The sequence below is a fragment of the Tinamus guttatus genome, unplaced genomic scaffold (assembly GCF_059628265.1).
Source record: "Tinamus guttatus ecotype Peru unplaced genomic scaffold, ASM5962826v1 Tinamus_guttatus_pri_ptg000223l, whole genome shotgun sequence".
Classification (NCBI taxonomy): domain Eukaryota; kingdom Metazoa; phylum Chordata; class Aves; order Tinamiformes; family Tinamidae; genus Tinamus; species Tinamus guttatus.
In genome coordinates, this window is record NW_028288757.1 from 2,068,697 (window position 1) to 2,093,043 (window position 24,347).

The following is a 24,347-nucleotide window of genomic DNA, read 5'->3' on the forward strand; positions in this document are numbered from 1 at the left end:
GCCTGTGCTAAAACAGGAGATAGAAGAGTGTTTGACCAATCTAAAACTATTTTGCCTTTATTTTTAAATAAATGCAATCAAACAAACAAAAACCACAGATACTTGAGAGGAGATTGCAAAGTAAGAATGAGTAGAAAACTTCGTAGCAGCTACGATTCTGAGCCTTCAGGGCTCAAAGGTTCATTTCTTTCTTCTGTTTTGTTCTTTGGTTCAGGAATAGGTAAGCCAAGAATGTCAGCAGTGAATATCTCTGCTGTGATTTCATCCGGAATTTCTTCTTCCAGTGAGGCTGCTGCACCTGGAGAGCAGTAAAAACCACACCACAAAACATACAACAGCAACATAATAACAGAGGAAGGTTTATGGGTGACATCTAAGTGGATGGAATGCTTTAAAGATGTACGTAGTGATGGTGAAAAGGGAGCAGCTCGTTTAATACTTCATGCATCCTTAACAGGGACAAACTGCCTAATCCGTGGGGTTGGCAGTCTCACCTTGCGGTAAATATCAGCCACAGGAAAGTCCCAAAACAAATGGGACTTCTGCACGTGGGTGATTTCACTTGGTTCTAGGCTCTTAAGGAATCCAGGGACTTCAGAGTGGGTTTACAGGGCTGGGCAGCTCCCTCTGGAGATGCCCCTTCCATGTGCACAGGGTTGCTGCAGTCAGCCCTGGCCGGGTGCTGCTTTAGGACTGGGATGCACACACTATAAAAACACTGTATTTAGCAGCCGTTCCAGTGAAAACGGGCAATGCTACTTGGATCAAACCACCACTCTAATTTGCTATGCTAGGCTGGTGTAGACTGGGACATAAATTGTATACAAATGTGGTATTATCAACAGTTCCATTATAATGGACATTACTGCCTGGGTAAAATAAACACTATAATTTGCATATTCGAGGATTTCTTTCTGCCTGCGGACTTTGGCGTGTAAACCGTCCGCTGTGTGTTTCTAATTTCAGTCCCAAGCCTGCAGATAGACAGCAATGTAATCTTGTCAGGTCAGTTACATTTCATTGCTCGCTTATTTTTAGATGCGCCCATGCTATTGTTGCATGGATCAAGGACAATCTATAACTCCATGATGATTTTTGCAGTCCTGTCTGAATGTTTTTGACAGCTCCAGGCCTAACAAGGTAATAGGTTTGCAATTTAAATGACTCCTGTTTGGGAACTGAAGCAATTCCGCTTCCGTGTTGCGTGGAATGATAGTCCTGTGTACCTGAGGGATCGCAGGTGCCCGGTTCGGATATTCCTCCCTCTGGATTTGTGCCCAGCAAGGTGGTCAGGCAGGTTGCCAGCTCTTCCTCCGTCATGTGCTCTCCTGAACAGCAAAGCAAAACCAGTTGGTTTATGAAATTATTAACACCAAACCCTACGGACTGCTCACACAAGAGCAGCACATGAGCAGAACGGGGTGGTTTGGAAGAGGATTCGGCTGCTCGGAGGTGCAGACCTGCGTCACCAGGCGAAACGCACGACCCCAACACAGAGAAATGCTGATCCTAGGGAAAATGGTTCACGTCTGCTGCGTGCATTTGGGGCAAACTATTTATCAAAGGAAGAGAGACTGTTGCAAGTGGCTTTTCAGGCCACGCTGCCAGGGCTTGCGCTGCTGTTCCCATCGGAGCGCTCACAGCACGGGACACACCACGGACCAGGCAGCCCAGTGTCAGTAGCCGGTTCCACCCCAAGGAGGAAGAGGAAGGTGCAGGAAAGTCTTCAAGAGAGTGTCCTGGAGTAACTTGGATGTGGCAGTTGTTCCCGGTTAACGGTTGGCTCATGCCCTGAAGCATGAGGTTATAGATCTGTTATGAAACTGTTCTATCCTTTCTAATGCATCTATTTATGGGTGTTCACGCCATGCGTAGAAACAGCTAACCTTTCTCACATTGGCTGGATCCTTGGTTTCCAAGCACCGTTGTGGCAAGGACTTTTACCATCTGACAAACTGAATGAAACAGCTTTTCCCGTTTCCTGTTTTAATGCTCGGGAGCAATAAATGCTCCTTGTTCTTACAAAGGGAGCAAGATAAGTACTTTATTTACCTCTCTTTAGCACTGGTCATCAGCATATTTACACAGGCCTTTACAATGTTCCCTCTGATTAAGCTAACCTAAACCATGCCTATCTTTCCAGACTTTCACATACAAACTCGGTCCAGGACTCCGACCATTTTCATCCCTCCTTTCTTGTCCCTCTTTTCTTCAGTTTTTATTCCCTTTCCGGACACTGTGTGACCAAAAAGAAGTTCAGACAAGGGTGTGCTGGAAGAGGGTATCATTGTTGAGACCCATGCTCCTCATTCGACAGACAAGGTATTTCCAAAGCAGTAAAAGTGGGGCTGAGCAGGTAGATGTGATTACTCAATTTAAACTTCCAAGGCTCGTGGCTCCGCACGCCTGCCCTGGTTACCAAGCTCTAGATTCATTTTTTGCTGCAGCGAATACACGCTGAAATTGAAGCGAGAGCTAGCGAGCACACAGCTAATATTAGAAAAGAAATAACTCACCTCTGCGCTGAAGCAGCAAGAGCAAGTCTCCTCTGTCGATAACTTTTTCTCCATTCTCATTATCATAACCAAGGACCTCAAATGCTCTCCGTATTTTTTTCATTGACAAGCCGAATGCAGGTCGATGATTTATATAAAGTTTGATAAAGTCCCCTAAATTGATTTTTGTCACTTGTTTTCCAGTATCCACGTACTCGCTGAACTTGACTTCATTTATCATTTCTTCAATCTAGAGATCAAGGCAAGAAAGACCATTACAAAGTCCCCCGTTGAGGAGCATCAACCGGTTGCCGATCTCGGGAAGCGGCGGCTCCGCAGCTGCAGGTTTGGGCCCCGCGGATGTCACTGCTGTGACCCGGCATGAGCTGGCACTCAGTGCGGACACGGCCAACCCTTGAGTGCCTCTGCTGTTACGACACTGTGAGGTAAAGATGAGGGCAGCAGATACTTAGTCATTCTGGATTTCCTGCATTTGCTTGTGAAATAGCTCTCAGCAGAGGCAGTGGAGTTTCTCTAGGTTTAGGTGAGCAGCGCTGAGCTTCACATTTCTGGGAATAACTGTGCTCGAAATGCCATCAACGCCCGCAGTGTGATCCCCGCAGTGTCCTGCCTTCCCTCTCGGATACGCGTCTTGCCCGCTCTGGGATCTGTAGCTGCTGTGGGATGGGGAAGATGCCGTCCTGGGCGGCGAAGGCGCTTGGTGCCTTTGCACCAGCTTTGCCCTTTGCTCTTCCCAGCACCTTTGCTGCAGCTGTGCCCACGCTTGGGGCCGTAAATAAACCACAGGGCTGTAAATACACCACGGGGCAGTAAATACACAGCCTGTGGCCCCACTGCCTACACAGTTCCCAGTGTAACCATCTGCACACCCTAAATACACACCCGGGGCAGCAAAGATGCTCTCCCCGCTCATCCTGCACCTTGTATCACCCTGCACATGGGGCAGCTCCACCGCTGCAAAACCGAGCTCGGCTCCGCTCCGCAGGGCTCCCGTTTGCTCCTGCTCCGGCCGGATCCCTCTTTTGCGGAGCAAACAAGCTCCGGCCACACTCACTGCTCAGAGCTGGGCCCTGTGAGCCGGGGCTTTGCCCAGGGAAGCTCCTGCTCCCAGCGCTCGCAGACACGGGGCAGCGGAAGGCCGGGATTGCTCCCGGTGCCAGCGCGTGCCGCCCGCGCCCCGCCAAGGGCAGCTGACGCGGGCGCTCCCTGGGGACGGCTCCGCATCCAGCCCTGGGCCTTTGTGCTCCTGTCACAAGTTTTTCCAGTGAATGAAGCCCGGGGAAGATGGAAATCTTAGCCTTGATTTTTTTTTTTCCTGTAGCAAATGTCATGCCAAGCAAGAACAGTCGATTTTGCTCAGCTCTAGCTGATCTGGGATTAGGTTTTCTATCGGCCCCACTGAACTACACAAGAAAAACACGAATTCCCCACAGCTTTGTTAGGCAGCTCAAGCTGCTCTTTCTCCCTCCTGATTTTCTTTTATTAAAACACTCTGGAGAGAGAGATGAACTTTGTGTACTTGAACACTGTCCTGCTCTGAGAAGCAGACTGGAGGGTGCCTAGTTTCACAGCAGCATAGCACTGCTGTTCCCTTGCATAAAACACTGTTTTGATTTTTTTTTTTCAGTTGAATTTTTCTTTCAGAGACACTTCCCTGCACGGACATCCCCGAGGACTGTGTCCCCTCTGTCCCCAGGAGGCAGAACTGTAATTAGAAGGTCTAATAACGTGCGAGAGGGTACAACCAAGGCAAAGCGATCGCAGCTGGCGCTGCCTGGGTGCAGGAGCCGCAAAGAAACCCTGGTAGGTGGTGCAGGTCCTGCCTCCCATCTGCTGCCTCGTCTGGCCGGGCAGATGGGCTGGCACCGACCCAAGCAGTGACACGGGGGCCCCCGGGGCTCCCCAGCCACCAGCAGGGACGAGCGGAGCCTCCCCCATGGAAAGATGAAGGGAACAGCACCACGCACCGCATCCCTTGGGAAAACTGCTCCTGTGCTGAAGGCCGGGAGCCGGTGCCGGGAGGTTGTTATCTAAATCATCTTGCATCAGATTTGGTAATTTCTTAATTTCTTTCTTTCTTCTTTTTTTTTTTTTTTTTTTCTCCCCCTGTGTTCTTTAATTACCCTTCTGCCAGGTTGCAACACTGCAAAGGAGGTGTGTGCACGGGCGAACTGCCTTGGGGATACAGTGACACAAAGGGTGAAGCAGCACCCTTATTAAGTCAGTTGTTTGCTGCAAAACTTGATGCTAAAAAGCTCTTGAGAAATGTTTGATAGGAAGCTCCACTGCTGCAACCTGCAAGATCAGGGAGCCTCTGCAGAATTATCGGTTATGAAAGAGCTTTAATTCCATGGGAATAGAAGCTGCCGTCTCCATCTCAAGTCACTCTTTCATCAGTACAAGACAGATCAAGAGAAAGAGGCTCTGATACATCCAAAAAAGCACTGCATGGAGCTAGACATCCCCACCACCCTTAGTGTCTTGCTTAACACGTGTAGGAAGCCTTGACTAAGTCTCCATGCAGACCCAGCAAGACTTCTTGTGTCTGAGGTCTCGGCCCATGGCCCACCAAGCACACGGTGCTGGGAAAGAAGCTGGGACGATCCTGGAAGTCACAGAGACACCTCGAACACATCCCAGCCCTCAAAGCCCAGGTTCATCCCAGCCTATCCCGACACCCATCCAGCTCTCCAGTGCGGGATCGTGACTTCTTCAGATGCATGCTGCCACACTCTGAGCGCTCCTCTAATTGACCCAGACCAGGTAAAATACATTTAAAACCAGCAAAAATATCCTCTGGGCCCATCTGGCATGACAGTGGTGAGGATCTGTCCCGCAGGACACTTGGTACAAGCATTCTCGCCCATTCTTCTTTTAATAACAACAACAGTAAAGAAAACAATTGACTAACCTTTTCCTCGGAGGGATAAAATCCCATTGCTCTCATTACAAAAGGAATTTCCTCCAGGGGAATGTGCGTTGACACCTGCCTGGTCTCCATCGTATCAATGCCGTGGCTGCGCAGCTGTGCGTAGTAAAAATAGTCCTCCAGTTCCTGCAAGGGGTTCAGACGAAACACCAAAAAGTTCAGCCACCAACAGGGGCAGCAGATAAGGCTTCTTTTAAGATTTATTAACAGGCCTGTCAAGTAGAATATTGTTAAGGGCAATCTGGACCAAAATGAAGAAATGTGAGGCCTGTACAAATGAACCTTAGACTCCAACCAGGTGTTCCCAGCGAGCGTGATTACCCTGAAGAAGTCGCCGTCCCTGCCGCCATCCAGCAGGTTGTAGAAGGGCTCCAGGTCCTGCCCGCCCAGCGGAACGGCGGCATCCAGAGCCCTGCAGCGCGCGGGGAGGAAGGGACGGGACGGGTCACACCGGGGAGATGGCCCCTTTCCCCTCCTGGTCGCCGTGTGGAGGCTCTACCGATGAATAGATAAAACCCCGGAGCGCTGCGCTGCTCACGGCTCCGCTCCCGGCGGTGCTGCCGCCGCGGCATTTCCTACGCGGGTTTTCCACACAATAGCGCAGTGTGGGAACTGCTCCTGAATGGGGCCCTTGTTCGGTGGAAGGAGCGCGGGGCCGGCGGCCCGGAGCTTTTCCACGGACTTGAGCTCGGTGTCTGGCACTGAGCTTTCCTGCTTCCTTACAGAGACGTTGAGGGAGACGAACCGGCTCGATGGGCGTTCGGACCGTGCAGAGCGCTGGTGTTTGCAACCAGCCGCACCAAGCGGAGCTCTCTTGTCCTTCCTCCAGCACCTTCCTCCCCAATAACTCAGGGCAATCCCTTCCTCTGTATCCTGCACTACTGCAAACGACTGCCGCAGGTGCAGGGTACGCCGAGCTAGAAAACCCTCTGCGACACTCGCTGCTCTTCAGTTCCATTTCCTGGGCAGCTGGGGCCCAAAGAACCACCCGGGTTTGTGCACGTGAAAAAGGGACTGCAGTTGTGGGGGGCATTGCCTATTGCGCCCCACGGCTGCACCTTGGGTGGGCACCCCCTAAGTGCTGCTTCCACAAGCTTTGTGCTCTTTTTTTTTTTTTTTTTTCTTTTTTCATAATTAAGTTATTTGGGCATTAAACAGAATGGAGATGTGCAAGATGCCAGAAGCAGCAATAAAATGATAATTAGCTCATCAAGAGCTTCGCTCCAAAACCAAATTACATAGGAATTCAGTGTTGCTGGATTCTGGCCAACCATTATAAAGAAGGATCATTTATATTCTGTTGCTTTCCTTAAAACGTTGCTTATTCTGATCCTCGACAGCTTAAAGCCACGCAAAGTGGGAGAGAAAATAAATAAGCCTGTTGCTCTCCCACTCCGGTTTCCTTTTGTGTGGCACGTGAAGGTGCCTTTCAGCCCTCCTACGAGTGCCCAGTGCCGGCCACAGCGCTCTAGGTCATCTGAGCCTCGATGACTTTATTGTAGCATTATGGTGGCCTGTCTACAGCCAGCCCTCAGATCCAGGGGTTCTAGCAAGTGCTGCCCTGTCCCATGGGGCGACAGACAGTTCTGTATCAGCCACCTCCCTGTGGCCCATCCACGGCCGACATCGCTGTTTAGCATCTTGACACCCCAAACTGCCCCATCACACCTCGTGGGGACCAGAAAATTGACCATTTCCCAGCCTGGAAGAGCCCGTGCCCGTGCTACTCACGGCAGGTTGACCTCCCACTGCATCACCGTGCGGTCGTCCCCGCCGGCCGTGAAGAGGTAGCGCCCGTCGTAGGAGCTGGCGAGGTCGGCCACGCCGTCCGGGTGGCAGATGAAGGCGGAGGACTTGTGGGGGTTCCCGTCGGCAGGCAAAATCTGCACGCCGACCTGCGAGGGAACAGGGATGCGGCGAGGGCTCGGCTCCTTTCCCGGGCTCCCAGGGCTGGAGCATCCCGCAGACCCTGCCCCGAGGGATGGGAATGCAGGAGCCTTCCCACGGCCACGGTGCTGGAGCAGGGAGCATCCAGCACTGCGGACATCCGGCTCCTCCGACGCAAGCAGGCGGGATCCGCACCTTGTCCTTCGTGATGTAAGCCAGGTAGCGCTTCTGGGGGTCCGTCAGGTTTGTTGGGAGGATTTGCATCTTCTCCAGAGGGGAGCCATAGGTTGGTCCCAAAACAGTCTTTCTAAAAGGCAAACACAACATCTTCCCCTCTGGGCCGTTGTTGAGCGCAGGAACGGCTGGCTCGTCCCACACATTGGTGAGCAGCACAAGGGAGGCAAGGATGGAGCTCCATCAGCATCGCTGGTGGGCAAACACATGCTCCCGAAAAGAGCAGGGCAGGCATTGCGAAGAGGAAAATCCAAAACCAGGATGGGGCTCCCAGGCAGAAGGTGAGAGGATGTGGCACTACGAGGGCTGAGCCCCTCCTCTACCTGCACATTTTGGTCGTGGTGTTGTAGAGCTTCATCTTGTAGCAGCTGTTGGCGGTGAGGATGAAGGACTCGGCGCCGAGCTGCGGGTACCAGGCCAGGCAGAGCGGCACGGCCGCCTGCTCTACGCGGTCCCGGCGCAGGACGGCCAAGTGGCCCTTGCTGCTGCTGCTGAGGTCGTACTCAACCTGCAGGGCAGACAAGGAAATGCAGCGATTCCTTCGGGCTCGGCCAGCAAATGGGACTAACCGGATCCAGCAGCCACCGCTAGGACCAGGGTGAGCACCGAGGCCAGCAGACCAGAGGCCGCAGTGAGGACCAGCCCCTGTGATAGGTGGGGATTAAGGAGCCGGAGAGCCGGACACGGAGTCTCCCTTGACGCCCTTGGGAAGCCCCTGCTTTTCCCAGCGGGTTTCCCAGCCCGCGGCCTCACCAGCTGCCTGTCCTCGGCGAGGCTCAGCAGCCGGGGCTCGTCGCTGTCGAGCTGCACGCCGAAGAGGACGCCGCGGATGCGCCGCGCGTGGGCGTGCAGCCCCGCCAGGTGCTCCCAGCACCGCTGCCCCGTCCGCAGGACCCCTCTGTAAACCGTCACCGCCAGGTTCTCATCCTGCAACGACACGGAGGCTGACGAGCTGCCACCCCGCCGTGTCCCCTGGCCGGCAGCATGAGGAAAACCAACTCACAGCGGTCGCGAGGTACTCGGAATCGTGCGAGAAGCTCATGTGAGTCACGGGGCCGTGCGAGAACTTGAACTCTTGGCAGATGGAACAGAGAGAAATCGCGTCGAGGATGTGAACGGTCCCGTCGGCAAAGCCGGCTGCCAGGAGGTGACCTGAGAAGGAACCAGGAGGTGGTGGCACCAGGGCCGCGCGTCCCGCGCGCTCCGCACGCAGGGCGAGCGCCGGCCCGGGGCACCTTCGGGGCTGTAGCACAGGCTCTGGATGCTGCCCCCAACGAATATCCTGCTAACGAGGCACGTGCTCTGCTCGTAGTCCCACACCCGCAGCAGCCCGCAGTGACTCCCCACCGCGACGAGCGCTTGCCCAGGGTGACACGCGATGGCCTTCACAGCTCTCTTGGGCTCCTCCATGAGTTTTTCATATTTTGTCCCATCTGTTGCAACGTGGAACACTGTTGCATCAGCAGTTGAAAGGATAAAGTTCCTGTTAGTGTGAAAGAAACAGAATTTGATCAGTCAGACCAGCTGGCTCATCTCCCTCCATGCCATACAGCACCTTATTCTCCTGGTGGCAGCTGAGCTGGACGATGGCCTATATTTTGTGGTATGCAATATGCAGAGACTTCTGACCAGGAAGGCAGGTGGCACTTTGTGTTCCTGACCTGGTAAGTCTCCATTTGCAGACGCTGGAGCTGGTTACATTTTCTGCTCGGGTAGGCAAGTCAGAAGACAAACGACATCTGGGGAGGATTTGCCGTTTGCAAGTCACTGGTGTGTGAGAGGGATCAATGAGCAATTGAGGGCAGCTCTGAATACTCCTTTCACCCGTCTCCACGCCACCGTTGTCGGCGGCCACATGTTGGCTGCGCGGGACGGACGGGGCGAGTGCAGAGCGGAGACCCCGGCACAGACAGAGCAGCTGCCCGGGCGCCCGCTCAGCCGCGACGGCCCCGCTGCGGAACCGGCCGCGTGGAACGAGGACATCCGAATGATTCTGCACGTTGTGGAACAAACATGTTTGCTCACCCGTCAGCCTGAGGACTCCAAACCTGGGCCCAGCTAAAGGAGTGCGCAGACCTACATACAAGAGCTGCCCATGTGCAGGGCCGGTGGGCAGGGCTGATGGGGAGATTGGGGTATCTTTTGCCCCGAAAATGCCTCGTGAGCTGAATCCTCACCCAGGGCTTGAGTCTCTGCTCTGAGGGGCACCAGCAACCTATGAAACACTCGTGGGGTCTGCAAGGCTTGCAGAGGGGTGCTGGGACCTCTGGTGCTCATGGACAGGAGTGTTTGGAAGAGTCGCTGTTGTAACTGCGGTCCCTGTGAGCCTGGGCACAGGCGCGTGTCCCTGCTAGCGACCGGCTCCCGCGTGCTTGGCCCTTGCAAGCGAGGATGCTGAGCCCTAGAGGAACAGGCTCTTGGCTTTCCCTTTGCTTTTCTGCCCATTTTCCTTCCCAGATGGGCTGTAAACAGCAGAAGCTGCAGCAGTGACCCAGGAGGCACGAGACTGCGGCGGCTGATGGGGACCCAAGAGCCACACGCCAGGAGAAGCCGCTTCCCGGGACCGGTCCAGGCTGCAAAGGAACCCGGGACTGCTCCGTATGCAACAGGGCAGCGAGTCCTGCTCGGGATATCCCCTGCATCGCTGCCGTTTCGGATGGGGCTCCATCCCACCATCACAGACTGATCCCGATGCTGCTGCCTCCCCTGCCCTGACGCCTCGCGCAGGGACAGAGTTAAAACCTGCTCCAGCCCAAGGGGGTCACCCTCAGCCGGAGGCTCCCGCAGCTCTGGAGCAGGGGACGGGGCGCCCACCTGACGACGAAGGGCTGCCCGCCCAGGGTGCAGGAGCTGGCGTAGTCTGCGGTGGCGCTGGGAGGCGATTTGGAGAAGGAGATGGAGCGGATGGGCCCCACATGCGGGTGGCTGTACCAGTTCACGAGCTGCAGCTGCCCGTCGTAGAACTTGACGTCGCCTTTGACGTCGCACGTTACAAAATAGCTGGAGGGAAGGAGAAAGGTTTGGGGATGGGAAAGCGCTGGAGAGCAGCTGGCCTGTCCGCGTGAGCCCAGACATGCCATAAGGTCCCTAAAGCACCCATTTCTGGGTGAAAAGAAGGGTGAGAGGACTTAAACCCATGGCGCTCAGTGGTGGCACGTCTAGGGGCCGTGCCAGAGGCTGGTGGCAGCCGTGGTGGCGTCACCTGTCCGACACGGTGAGCACGGTTATGCCGTCCTTCTGCACGGGCACCAGTTTGATGGCCTTCATGGTGTGCGGCTTCGGCGGCGGCTCCCGGGGCAGGGGACGGGGAGGCACCGCGTCCCACAGCACCAGCTTCCCCGCCGAGGTGCCCGTCAGCGCTTGCGAGTTGTTGAAATGGAACACGGACTGGCTGAAGTGTCCCACCGCTTTGCCGAAGGTCTGCGGGGCGAGCAGGGAGGCGGCGCCGCTCGGGGGCTGCTCCCGCGCCAAGCGTCACCTTTGGTGACGTCCCTGGGGTCACCACGGGGTCCCCTCCCATCCCCTGGCAGGATGGTGGCCACGCGCCAGGAGAAGATGCTCTTGCAGGACCGGGAGGCCCCTTTGGCCCCTGCTGCCATCACTCACCTTGTCCGTCAAAGGCGGCGCACCGAACCGCAAAGCAGCGTCGCTCTGCGGGGGAAACCAGCATGTCAGCGTGACAACGGCCCTTTTATCCCCGCGCTTTGCAGTCCCCGTTGTCCCCTGCTGCCCCACACCGTGACGGCCGGAGCACCGCACTGCTCAGCAAGAGCAGAGCATGGGGTCGGGAGCTCCACCAGCACCGAGGACACAACACCTCGCTGCCCCGCGCTCCTACTTACCCACTGGTAAAATATCACCTGGCTTTTACCATTGCTGACAAACTCGGAGGCGTTCTGGGGGTTAAAAACGACGAAATCCTGGAAGGAAGCGGCGAGGCTCGTGCCCAGCCCTCGGGAGCCGCGGGCCCTGCCGCGGCCCCGCTCACCTGGCGCCCGGCGGCGGGCGGCAGCTCCGCGCTGCACACGGGCGTCTCCGCGGGGCACGTCCACTTCCAGACGCAGACCCTCTGGAGCGAAGGGGAGAGCCCGGCTGCCTTTCCTGGATGCCAGCGCAGCCCAGGAAAAGGACACCCGCTCCAGCAGCAGCAGGCGCCGAGGGCAGGGATTTAGTTTCGATAAATACTGCTAGAAAGAGCTTGCAGTAAAATGCAGTGGGGCCAGAAATTTTCATCTCAAGTATAGATGCCCTTGCACCTGGTGCCACCTTGCCCCTGCTGTCCTCATCTGACCCCGCTTAGCTGGGCTAGCGAAAGCTTTGGGGACTGATCGCTCTGGGCAGCTAAAAGGGAAATTTTCTCCTGACCTGGACAGCGCCAGCACCGATGGTGACCAAGTACTTTGCATCGTGGGAGATGGCGATGGCCGCGACGCCGCCGGCCGGGTGGCTGTCGAAGATGGTGCGCACGGGGATCCTGCGGAGAGCGGCGGCAGCGCTCGCCCGGCCTCCTCCACAGGAGGAAGAAACCTGACAAGCGGAGCGGCCGCGACGCTCACCCCGAGTACGAGTCCCACACGATGACGAGAGGGTCCGGCCCCTGGTCAGCTGTGGCCACCCAGCGCCGGTCCTCGCTCACGCACAGGCACGAGATGACGTTGCTGTGCCCCTGCGGAGCAGAGGGAGCCCGTGGCGCCCCGGCCTCGCCGCGTGCCGGCAGCCCCGCTCCCCGCGGGCGCCCGCACCTGCAGATGCGCCTGCCGCCGGGCGAGGACGTCGTGCAGCACCAGCGTGTGCGCGGCGGCGTAGAGCAGCACGGGGCCCCGGCCGCCCGCGGCGCCGTGCACGGGCAGCGCGCTGTTGTAGCCCAGCACCCAGCACAGGCGCTGCGGGAGGAGCCGCCGTGGGCGCCCGGGCTCCGGCCACCACAGCGGGGTCCCTGGCAGCCCCCCGGGCTCACCAGCGGCCGCGCGCTGCCCGCTGCCGTCTCCCGCAGGAGCTGCCCCGGCGCCGCCGTCCACAGCGCGCTGGGTCCTGTTGCCGGCGCAGCCACCGGGTCCTTCAAAACGGAGACGGGTTTTGGTGCTTCCCCAACGCCAGCCCTTTTCCCCATGAGTTTCTCCTGCAAAAGCTTCCGCCCTCTCCAGGCTAAACCAGCCCGTTCTGCTCTCTGCGCCTGTTGCGCTTTGCGCAAACCCCGTGTTGGTTGTTGCAAAGGGGCACAGGACACCCAGCTGCAGTGATGGCAAAGTGATGACAGGTCTCCAGGTGAGAGTAGGGGCATCAAACAGGAGAGACTGGGGATGAGAGGAATGCAAAGGACTCCCTGGAAAACCCAGGAAGGAAAGCTAAGGCTGCCACCTCCTCCCTCGTCCCTTTGCCAGATTGCTAATAAATACATTAAACAGCCCTGGGACATCAGGGCTGGCTGGGTGTGATCCTGCTTTGATGCTGGCCAGGATGCTCCCTGCTCCTCCTGTCCCGGAGACACCATGTCCATGGAGAAACCATCTCCAAGGCCCAAGGATGGGTCTCCCTTCCCATCATGACCCTGCCCAGGGACCCAATGGTACCGTTGCCTCCCGAGGTGTCTGCGTGTCCTGGGACATCCCCTCCGATGCACCGTTTGCCTCCGCCGTCCCTGCATCCGGCTCCTTTGGGGCGGCCTCACTCGCTCCATCCATCCTCACCTTCAGCTTCCTTCTGAAACACGGAAAAGTCCCATCTGCCCCAAATCCCTGGCTCTCAGGGAGCCCTCAGGCCAGGCTGAAGCTCGCGGTCCCGATCCGAGCGGCTGCTGTCGTGTGCACAGGGAGCTTCGGTGGCCGATCCCGGGTGTCTTCCCATCCCGGGGCCTCCTCTGGGCCCAGCAGGGACCAGCCCCGTGTGGGGACGGACCCCATGTCCCAGCACCATGTCCCACCTCCGCTCCCATGTCCCACCTCCGCTCCCCATGTCCCACCTCCGCTCCCCATGTCCCACCTCCGCTCCCGTGTCCCACCTCCGCTCCCGGCTGCTGTTTGTGCCCGACTCCGGTTCCCCCGGCAACAGCCAACGGCGCCGGAAGCGCCGCCGAACAGGACGGGGGGGGCACCGGGTGGAAACGCTCCATCCCCATCCCCATCCCAGCACCCGAGCGGGACTCGCGGAGCCAGAACCAGGAACAGGATCCGCTCCAGCCCCGCAGCCCCTCGCACGGAGGGTCCTGGGGCCCCTTGGAGCCGCCACCTCCTCTGCTCGCAGCCACTCCGGGCTCTCCTGCCTGGGGACCTCGGCTCTGCTGTTAAGCTTGGATAATAACAAACTAATAACAACTTCTCGCTACCTAATTTGTTTTTCCCTTCTGCCCAGCAGGAGCCTGGTGCCCCGTGGGCAGAAAAAACCGTTTTGTTCCCATTTCCAGTCGTCTCCTTGCCCTGCAGAGGCTGCGGCGCTGCTGAACTCCGCTCCAGCGGCACAGCCAGACGGATCAGAGGGTCTTATGGATGCAGGACCAAAAATCTGCTTAAAGGTGGGGGATCCAAGTTAAACTGCTGAACCAAAAGTCACAAGTTTGACAGCAAGTATTGCACCCGCGTGATCTGCAGAGCCAGGAATGGTCCCCGCTCCCCTGGAAGGTGAAGCAGCAGCTCCACGATCTGCTCCTGCCCCTCTGGGCTGCCTCCCAGCTCCATCTCGGAGCAACCAGCCCTGATGCAGGCGCCAGGCTCTGCCCTGGGCTCCCCGTTCCTCCAGCCCTTGGCCCTACTCGGATGCTTTTGGCCAGTTGCAGCAGTGACCAAATTTTCCATCCCCTCCATCCAGTGGGTCAGCACACACACCTCGAAGTTTGCTCTAAACAGTAATTTGTTGTTTTACTAAGGAGCTCTCTGTCCCCATTCCCTGATCCCAGCCCCAGCAGATGGGAGCAGGAGCTCTGGGGGTTTCAGGGTGGTCTAAAGCCCTCCAGATCTTACCCATCCGCGGAAGATTTTGCATCTTAATTGCTCAACCTTTTCTACTCCAGACACAACCAGGGGGCTGCGGATACAGCAGCTGTCCTGGAGTCCTCGAAGCTTCAGCCCCTCTGCCTGGCGGAAGGGAAACAAGTTCCTTGGCAGCAGGAGTTCAACTGCCCGATTGGGGCTGCACTTGGGCACCAACCTCGCTGCAGCCGGACAGGGAGAGCTGGACACTGGGAGGCCGTTTCATCGGAGAGCACAAGGCAACACTGGGAGGACACGTCCCCTGGACTCGGCCCGAGATCCGTCTCCACGTCCTGCTCCGCAGGGACGGATGGGGACGGCTCGCACACCGGAGCAGTCACCATATCAGACACAGCAGCAGCACCTGCCTGATTTCCAGGTGAGACGGCTCCTTTTGCAGAAACGGGGTTCCCCAATCTGGCCCACAGTGCATTTCAGAATTCTGATTTTTGTCAACTCCATTACTGACAATGCGGTCCCACGCACAAAGTAAACCCTGCTGTGGAACAGGGGAAGGTACCTGGTGACTGCAGACACGGAAATCGCAGTGCATGTTAGGGGGATTTCGTAGTGATTTTCAGAGAGGCAGCAGCCCTGGTGGGTTGGAGCATCTGATGAAGCTCAGCAAGGCAGACTTGGCCTTGGAACAACTCCCATGGATCTGAAGCAGGATTCACAGGCAAGAGAGGGTGCCAGAATGCCTCCTATTCTCAATTATTCTTTAAGAAAAGAGAGTGAGCAAAATACTGACATGTTCTGGCCCTTTTAAAATTACTTGAAGCAACAAAACTGGAATTGCCAAAGTAGAGACCAGTGTTAGACTGCGTTTGCTGGGGATTACACAGATGCAATCTTATCCAAAGAACACTTCCACAGGCTGCTGAGCAGTACTTCGCCTGGAGCACCACGAAGGAATCACCAAGCCATGAGCTTGGCCTTGAAGCTTTGCCCTTTCAGCAAGAATCCGCTCTATCAAATGCTATGTTGAAACACAAACACCTGAAATATCAAAAGGATAAAGCTGCTCCATTTAACAGAGACCTCAATGAATGACTCGAGAGCATGTTTTTCATGCCACTTTTTTGGTCTGTTTCAGTACTGGTTATTAACATTCACTGCAAAGCTGCTCATTATGTTTGATGTGTTACTTATGTCCACAAGCTGCTTACAAAGCACTAATCAAAGACTTGCATCTTACTTGGGCTTTGGCACCAGAAGGTCCCACTTGGCCACAGTTATTGCCTCAAAATAACAAATTCTACAGGAACTGATAGATGCATTACTTGGGTTTATTATTTTGAGAGAGTACTTCAACTGGAAACAAGCTTAAAACAAACCAATCACCCCCCAAGTCCCCTTGAAGAGTTCATACACCATAAAACCATCTATAGCAAATAAGCTGATTTTTAAAAATCAAACTAGGACAAATTTTACATACTCGTGACTATAGGAAATAGTAAAAGTAAGGAAAAATAGCATGATAGCCCCTATTCTTTGTCCTATTAACTTAAAATAATTAGAGTTCTGAAAATTCTTTCATATTTAGCAACTTCAAAAGTTATAGTAACACAGGGAAGATCAAACTTGCATGTTTCCTGACTGTGACCTATTACTATAGACAAAACCTAAGTGCTCCAAGACTTTTGGCATCTTTTGCAAGATGTTCAGTGAGAAGGGGGAGGAAAGAATGCTTTGTTACCAGCAAATCAGAGCATTTTTTGCTTTTTTTTTTTTTTTTTTTTATAGAAACTGTATCTTCATTAACTGAAGAGTTGTGCATATCTTTGCAGCCTGATGGTGAATTCATACAAGGTGTAAGTGACGAGGAGACATATCCTGCTACTCAACATGCTCCTCCTTACAAAACAGCGCAGGTCTGATGGGGGCCAGGCCCTGCTCTGTGAGCACTGCTTCACACTTGGCAGTTTGGCACCTGGAGGTCACAGCCTCTGAAATATCTGTCCCAGCAAAACACACGAAGACTGTAAGGGAAGTTTTCCAATCAGATCACAGCCCAGAAAGCAGGCACAAGCTTCAACTTTACTGTTTTCCAAGCAAGAATCATCGTTGCAAGGGAATGATATTGCAGCTGGAAAAGAGTGTAGAAAGAAATGTTAATGTCTCAGCTCCCTAAAACACATGGAATATCTAACACAACATGAACCAGACCCTCCACCTGCCTCTTCCCCTCGATTGCTTTACCAGTGGCCACTGAGATCTTTCCCCCATGCTCCCATTTGATGCAACCCATCAACTCTCATCACCGTGATGAACTGACAGACTCCAGGTCTCAGCAAGAACCTGTCCCTGAAGCACATCAGGGCATGCAGCAACACAAGGAGCAAAGCCTGGAGCTGGCCCTGCTGCAGGAATTTGCTCCAAGCTGGATAAAAACTGCACTCATGCTAAGCAAAACAGCAACCTACCCCAGGAGGCCCTTCCCGGCCCAGCGCTTTGGTGTCAGCCCCACGTGCACTTTTTTGCCGCTGCGGATCACAGTCACGCTCAGGGGTCTCTGAGAGAGGAAAAGAAAAATAAAAGCAAGAAAAACAAGGAGATGACAGCTTTCCTTTACCAAGTTATCCCTCTTCTCCCTTCCTTTGCTGAAGCACCAGAGGAAGAACACATGGCCCTAGCACAGCTCGATCTGAAAGCAGGGAGCGCGCGGTGGGGACAGCTCTGCAGGGTCTCCCTTCCCCTCCACAGTGCTCGATGGCTGCGGCTGCTCCTTTGGCCAGTCCACGAGGCCACGTGGGCAGCAGAGCAATAAGCTCCTACTGCTGCAGGGAGTCTCCCAGGGGAGGCATATGGATGTTATCCACAACAAAGATCAGGCACCTCTTAGTGCTCTCTCTGTCCAGCTCTCTAGGTAGAAATGATCTCAGTACCGTGGTAGAACAAGGCTGGAACAGCACAGTCTGAATTTGACATTATTTCTGACAGGGCAGGGCTGACTCTGAGATCTAAATTCCATTGAAAAACCTGCAGCTAATAAAGACAGTCAAGAGAACACAGGTACAGCAGAAACGAGCTCACCCCTTCGCTGTGCTGCACCACTGTGGCGATGTTCTGCAGGTTCTGGAAGTTGTGTGCGTTGACAGAGCCAAACTCCACAATCTCATCGTCGACCTGGAGCCCCTGCACAGTGAGACAAGGTAGATGAGTATCTGCATTCTGCAAAGACAGGCAACACCCGCCTGTTGACAGGAGCACCCTTCACGTAGCCGCATGGAGAGACTGAGGCAAAGGCTCTGCTCATCTCACCATTCAGGCAACTGAACTACATTAAATCCTCTTTATGTTCTGGGAAAGAAGCAGGGGCTCGTTCCTTTGTGCCTTTATGGATGGGGAAATGTTGAAGCTAGAACTAAATAGACGGTAACAAGGCCTCGTACATGAGCTGCGTGGGGACATCCCAATGTGGCCCTGGATCCCAAAGAAGCCCCCATCAGCTGTCAGAGCACACAGCTTACCGAGAGACTCGCAGGAGAGCCTGGTGTGACCTCGTTAACCCTGGCAAAAGCCCGTGGCAGGCCCTGCTCCTGGCTCCTGGCCTCAGCCAAGGCTTCAGCCTCATCCTTGGCCTGCTTCTCCTTCTCCCGGGCATGCAGCTGGTGAAGGGCTTCCTCCACCTGCTTCATCAGGGCCTTGTGGTCGTTCTGCAGACCTGCAGGTGAAGACGGTTAGCACAGAGATAACAGGAACAAGCTCCCTCTCGGGGTTCTTCCTTGGCAGACACATCTTCCCCCACAGCTGAGATCTGGGCTGGAAACAGTATCCTGCATCCCTTGGATCTCAGCTGGGACTAGCAGTAACTTCCTGCCCCATCATCTACTGGGTGCTGGTGACAGCTCTGCTCACACCATCAAGGCTATTGATGCAACTTAGGTGCAGAGAAACCACCCTACAAACTCCACTAAAAACACAAGGAAACAGTAAGGGCGCAGAGGCTCCACGTTTTTCAGGAAAAGAAATTAAGCCTTTCTTTTTCCCCCCCATCAAATCTTAAACACCCAGAGCAATAGGCATGCCACATATGGGGCACAAGGCAAGCTTCAGCAGAAATAAATGCCTTTTTTTTTTCTTACCCAAAGCTTATTTTAAAACAAACCCCCCAAAAACGCCTCATTGCATTTCACGAATCCCAAACAGCTCCACAGCAGCTGCAGAAACAAAATTCGACAACTCTGCAGCAGCACAAGGCCAGGAACACTTCAGTGCCCGAGTCCCCCCTGCCAGCTGTGAGACGAGAACAAAACACGCTAAAAGCAGAGCCAGACCAGCCCTGCCTTTCGGGTTTTCTAGCTGAACGAAAAAATTGCAATAAACCAACAGCTCGAGGGGCTGTTTGCGCTCCTTAACCAGCCCCCGGCGGGCGCCCGCGGCTGCGCTCACAGATGATGTTGTGCCGGGCTGTCCGCACTTGGTAGAGGTCGATGTCGGCGCGCGGAAACCCCTCCACGTCCACGAGCGGCTCGTTCATCCCGACGCCCTTTTGCTGCGGGGAAAAGAGGCCGTCAGGGGGTTGCCGAGGCGGGGTTGCCGGGGCCCTCCGCAAGGCGCCGCCACCGCCGCCGCCCGGCACTCACGTCCTCCAGGACCTCGTAGTGGGCCTTGATCTGAGCCTCGATCTCGTCCTTCCTGCGCACCAGCTGCTGCACGTCGCTCACGGTGACGGCGCGGCCGGGCTGCGCCATGGCGGCGCGCGGGGAGCGCCGCGACGGGGCGCGCCCAGGGACACCGCGTCACAGGCGGCGCCGGGGGCGGGGCCGCGGGGAGGGGCGGGGCGAAGCGCTGGGGCGGGGCCTGGAGGGAAGGGGCGGGGCCGGTTGGGACATGGGCGGGACCCTGGAAATAGGCGTGGCCCGTATGGGGCGTGGTCTAGAAGGGCGGGGCCTCAGGGGGCGGGGCCCCGGGGAGGGGGCGGGGCCTCGCGCTGCCGCCGCCGCAGCGGGCGGGCGGGCGGCTCCGGCGCGTTGCATGCGCTGAGTTGCCCCGTGCTCTGCGGCGGGTCCCGCAGCGCTGCAGGCGCCTTCACCCCGCGCTCACACAGCGGCCCTGGGTGAGCCCGTCGTGCCCATGTTGCCCTCGCGCTGCTCCTGGCAAGGGCCCGCGGGCAGCGTTGGAAGCATGAGCTGCTCCAGCTTCCTGGGTGCTTCCAGCTGCTGCAGGCAGGCGGCTGCCTCTGGACGTGCTGGTTTCACCCACCAGCAGCTGCAAAATGGTGCTTTTCCCTCCCTCTGTCTGTCTGCAAACGCTTCCAGCCGCATGGCAGAGGCTGGGGCCCACAGCAGGTCCCATGCCTGGAGGCCTCGTGCCCCGGGGCAGCAGGGATGGAGTGATTGGCCGCGCGGGCCGGTGTCAGCGGGGAGGCGCTCGCGGCTGGCGCCTGCATCGCGTGCGACGGGTTTGGCACAGGTTGGGGGGACCTGGCACGTGCGCACTGAGACCTCGAAGGGGCCGAGCGGCCATGGGGACGCTGCAATGGAGTCACTTGGCCCTTAGCCAAGGCAGATCTGCCTTGGCCCCCTATGTGACCTGGACTCCATGTGCTCACCCCGGGGATGGGACCGTTTCCAGCCCAAACCAAACAACCCGCTGGACTGCAAACACTCCGGCCGCTGGCGGGAGAAGGTGGAGCCGAGGAGGAGCTTCCCGCCACCGTGTCACTATATTAAACGTTCCCGGCGACGCGCTGGCCTTGCCGCTGTCACAACCATCAGGTCGCCAAAATGGTGAGGGGCAGAACAGGAATGGGAACCACGCGGAAAACGGGGGAGTCAAATGTCTGCGACCCCTCCGGTGCCCGGCTCCCCGGCGCACTCTTCCTCCCTCTTCAATGGGGGCTTTTTGGAGAAACCATTGGGAGTTGTGTGGAAAACACCTTCTTCCTGACCTGACCTTTGGATTGCAGTTTCCCAGGGATTAACATGTCTCTTTTAATGCTCTCTTTTCAGACCAGTTACACGGACAAGGGGGAGAAGGTAAGCGCGGCTCTGCGGGATGTGCTTGCTCACGGCTGCTTTGGGCCAGCACCAGCTGCGTTAACGCAAAGCCGGCAGCGTTAATTCTTCATTCTTTGATTACCTGGGAGGATTCAAAGTGCAATTGCTCCCTGGTTAGGCTGCATCGGAGGTGGTTCCTCATTGCAAATCACACTGTGACGGAAATCTGTTGTTTTTGGCTTTTTATTCTTGATGGTGATGGGTACTTCCCAGCTCAACCCAACGCCCAAGCAGAAGCTCAAGCTGTTGCAATATTTCTTTCAAAACATTCTGCCTATTTGCAACTTTCTTTGCCCTTTAAACTGGGTTAATGTAAAGCCCTTCTGCCCTTTCCGAGTCCGTGCGATTGCGTCCAGCTCCTGGCCAGAGTTAAAGCAGCGTTGCACAAGGCAAAGGCTGCTGCGGAGCGGGGGGCCCGCGGGGGGACCCCCATGCCCTTGGTCCCGGCCGGCACTTTGGAGGGTTAATCTTTAACGGCCCAAGGTCGGCAGAGATGGCGGGTCCCGCGGGTCCGGCAGTGACGGGCCCCTGGCGCTCGCTGGACCCTGACCGCGGGCAGTTTGACACCTTGGTGGTTTTGCCGCCCTTTACTGACTTTTATTTATTTTTGCCTCCTGGCTGCTTTAGCCCCAGCGGGGCCGCTTCGTCCACTTCCACTCCATCACCTTCTGGGTCGGCAATGCCAAGCAGGTAGGGAGCCGCCAACGGCGCCCGCGCGCCCTGTGATGGCGGCCGCGGCGGCCATTTCATGGTGCCCATCTCATGGCGGCCATTTCGCGGCCGCCTGGGCGGGCGCCATGGCCACTGCCGCCTCATGGGCCCTTCTTGCCCGTGACAGGCCGCCTCGTATTACTGCAACAAGCTGGGCTTCGAGGAGCTGGCGTACCGGGGGCTGGAGACGGGCAGCCGGGAGGTGGTGTCGCACGTGGTCAAGCAGGACAAGGTGAGGCGGCCGCCGCGTCCCTGGCGGGTCCGCGATGCCGGCGCCGGGCTGCCTCACCCGCCTCCTCCCTTCCCAGATCGTCTTCGTCCTCTCGTCCGCGCTCAACCCGGGGAATCAGGGTAAGGAGGTGGCGGCGGCGGTGGCTCCATGGAGTGGCAGGATGGAGATCGAGGTGGACGCCCCGTGTCCCTGCAGAGATGGGGGAGCACCTGGTGAAGCACGGCGATGGCGTGAAGGACGTCGCCTTCGAGGTCGAGGACTGCGACTTCATCGTGCAGGTGAGCGGCGCCCGCGACGGTGAGTTACAGGGGAGAGGAGCCGGCGCCGCGGGCACTGCGCCGCCGCGCACGGCGGGTCCCACTCGCTGGCGCCGGGACGGGATTCCTGTCCTCATGCCCAGAAAGCCAAGGAGCGCGGAGCAGCGGTGCTGAGGGAGCCCTGGGTCGAGGAGGACAAGCACGGTAAGGTGAAGTTCGCCGTGATCCAGACGGTAAGTGGCCAGCGCCGGGAGGAAGAGGCACCTCCGAGCCCCCAGCACCCATGGTGTCACCCAGCGGCTTCTCCCCTCTCCCAGTACGGTGACACGACTCACACCTTGATAGAGAAGCTCAACTACAAGGGGCTCTTCCTACCCGGCTACCAGCCGCCCCTCTTCAAGGATCCGCTGCTGCTGAAGCTGTGAGTACTTCCCTGAGGGCCTGGCCTGGCTCCTTCCCCATCCTGCCACTCGCCGGCGGCGCCAGCTTGGATTCTGTCATGGGAGGAGGCCGGGTCTGACCTTCCCTGCCGTTTCCCTGGGTCCACTCAGTGGATGTGCCCCTTAGCCTGGCTGGGAACTGACCTCCGTTTCCTCGTGCAGACCCAGCGCCAAGCTGAACTTCATTGACCACGTGGTGGGGAACCAGCCAGATCTGCAGATGGTGCCGGTGGCAGACTGGTAGGACTGGGCAGGGCTGGCGGGAGGTGGGACACAGCAGTGGCACCGTTGAGCTGGTCTCCAGCATCTCAGCTCTTCACGGCTGAGGACCAGTTAAGCCAAGGTCATTAATGCCAGCTAGGGCTAGACCCGTGACATTGCAGGATTTAAACATGCCCTTTGTGGCCCGGAGCAGGTACCAGAAGAACCTGCTGTTCCATCGCTTCTGGTCCGTGGATGACAAGCAGCTGCACACTGAATTCAGCGCCCTGCGCTCCATCGTGGTCACCAACTACGAAGAGACCATAAAGATGCCCATAAACGAGCCGGCTGCTGGCAAGAAGAAATCCCAGATTCAGGTGAGCGCTGGGGGCTGGCGCTGGCAGCTGACGCATCAGGCTGACGTCAGCCAGCGCGGGGCTTTGATGACCCACAAGGACAAGGGGCTCTGCAGAGCCACCGGGAGCAGCGGTTCGGGAGGGCTTGGGAGCTGGCCCAGGCTCGCGGTGCTGACAGTGGCTGCCCGGGGAGCCGCCCCTTCTGTTTGCTCTGCAAAGAGCTGCCAAACCCTGGGGCACAGGGCACAGGGCCAGTCTGCCCCTGCTTTCACAAGTGCAGCATTTTTGTCACTTCGCAGAGTCCCTGAGTTAATTTTTACTTGTAATGTTCTCAAGTCCTTGTCCAGCTGTAGGAGCTGTGATGCCGCTGGCACCAAGAACTTTTGTTATTACAGGAATACGTTGACTACTACGGCGGGGCGGGAGTGCAGCACATTGCACTGAACACCTCCGACATCATCACGGCGGTGAGGGGGACGCGCTGGGGCTGAGCGTTTGCCTTGAGGCTTCCAGATCCCCGCAGCACTGTGGGGCGAGGAGCTTCCGGAGGGAGCAGGGGGTTGGCAGGTCTTCATGGTCACCACGGGCCGTCCCCTGGCGCCCCGCAGCCTGCCCGCCCGCTGGAGTCCTGGGTTGGGAGGGCCCAGGAGAGCCCAGACAGGGAAGGGGCACCCAGGGTCTGGCCGGGAGCTCCTCGCGCCCGAGGCCCAGGCCTGCCCCGCGCTCAGGTCTGCCCCGCGTTCCAGATCACCAACCTGAAGCAGCGGGGCACGCAGTTCATGGACGTGCCAGCCAGCTACTACCAGGTGCTGCGGGAGAGGCTGAAAACTGCCAAAATCAAAGTGAAGGAGAACATCGACAAGCTGGCGGTGAGTCCGGTCGAGTCAGGCACGGGAAGGAAGCTCCAAGCTTCGTCCTGGAGTCTGCAATGGATCAGTTCTCCCTGGGCTGCATTACGGGATGCGTTTCAGAGGAATGGGAGATGCAGGGGAATCCCTCTGCTGCCCAGTGGTTCTTCCAACTAGCTCACTGCGTCTCTCCAGGAACTGAAAATCCTGGTGGATTTTGACGAGAAAGGCTACTTGCTCCAAATCTTCACTAAGCCCGTTCAGGACAGACCCACGCTCTTCCTGGAGGTCATCCAGCGCCACAACCACCAGGTCTGTGTGAGGTTTCACTGCTAGAGATAAAGATAAGATGCTCTGGGCCTCAAGTCGCAGCCTCGGTAGCTTCAAGTACCATCACCCAGACGACTTCTCCTGCTGCTCTTCTGCAGCCCCTTAGCTCTAACGAGTCCATCGCCTCGTCCGCACGGTCTCTAACACTCTGTCTCTGCAGGGCTTCGGTGCGGGGAACTTCAAGTCACTCTTTGAAGCTATAGAGGCTGACCAGGATGCCAGGGGAAACCTGACTGTCCTGAATCCCAACGGGGAGACCAACATCCTCTAGAGCACGCGGCACTGGCAGAAACACGGCCTCCATCCTTAGAAAGCCGATTAACAAACAAACCCAGGAAACGGCCCGTGTTTTGGTAAACAGCCCAGATTGAAGTGTCAGAAACCCAGGAAAGTCACTGCCAAGTTGGAAACGCAGAAGGACTCAAGCGGCTCCTGAGCC

The 24,347-nt window shown here is 56.9% G+C and overlaps 3 protein-coding genes across 3 annotated transcripts; 1 reads left to right on the top strand and 2 right to left on the bottom strand.

The window, feature by feature from the left end:
• Positions 1-130: 130 nt before the first annotated feature.
• On the bottom strand, positions 131-14,523 carry CFAP251 (cilia and flagella associated protein 251). The gene is made up of 21 exons (XM_088525151.1): positions 14,520-14,523; positions 12,524-12,597; positions 12,309-12,449; positions 12,123-12,232; positions 11,932-12,040; positions 11,555-11,635; positions 11,409-11,486; positions 11,173-11,217; positions 10,769-10,986; positions 10,381-10,566; positions 8,802-9,049; positions 8,570-8,718; positions 8,320-8,493; positions 7,890-8,074; positions 7,528-7,639; positions 7,177-7,340; positions 5,767-5,857; positions 5,428-5,571; positions 2,517-2,745; positions 1,227-1,328; positions 131-298 (listed from the first exon to the last, which is right to left on the bottom strand). Exons 1-21 carry the CDS (start codon positions 14,521-14,523, stop codon positions 150-152), a joined length of 2,793 nt encoding a protein of 930 aa, XP_088381277.1. The 3' UTR covers positions 131-149.
• A 1,939-nt stretch (positions 14,524-16,462) lies between these two features.
• On the bottom strand, positions 16,463-19,233 carry PSMD9 (proteasome 26S subunit, non-ATPase 9). Its single transcript, XM_010225859.2, has 6 exons — positions 19,118-19,233; positions 18,924-19,026; positions 18,002-18,195; positions 17,565-17,666; positions 16,955-17,043; positions 16,463-16,617 (listed from the first exon to the last, which is right to left on the bottom strand). Exons 1-6 carry the CDS (start codon positions 19,223-19,225, stop codon positions 16,590-16,592), a joined length of 624 nt encoding a protein of 207 aa, XP_010224161.2. The 5' UTR covers positions 19,226-19,233; the 3' UTR covers positions 16,463-16,589.
• An 842-nt stretch (positions 19,234-20,075) lies between these two features.
• On the top strand, positions 20,076-24,347 carry HPD (4-hydroxyphenylpyruvate dioxygenase). The gene is made up of 14 exons (XM_088525152.1): positions 20,076-20,162; positions 20,486-20,512; positions 21,161-21,223; positions 21,372-21,476; positions 21,553-21,595; positions 21,672-21,754; positions 21,877-21,966; positions 22,051-22,154; positions 22,336-22,413; positions 22,589-22,751; positions 23,126-23,197; positions 23,477-23,599; positions 23,774-23,890; positions 24,069-24,347. The coding sequence occupies exons 1-14, from the start codon at positions 20,076-20,078 to the stop codon at positions 24,177-24,179; spliced, it is 1,266 nt and encodes a 421-aa protein (XP_088381278.1). The 3' UTR covers positions 24,180-24,347.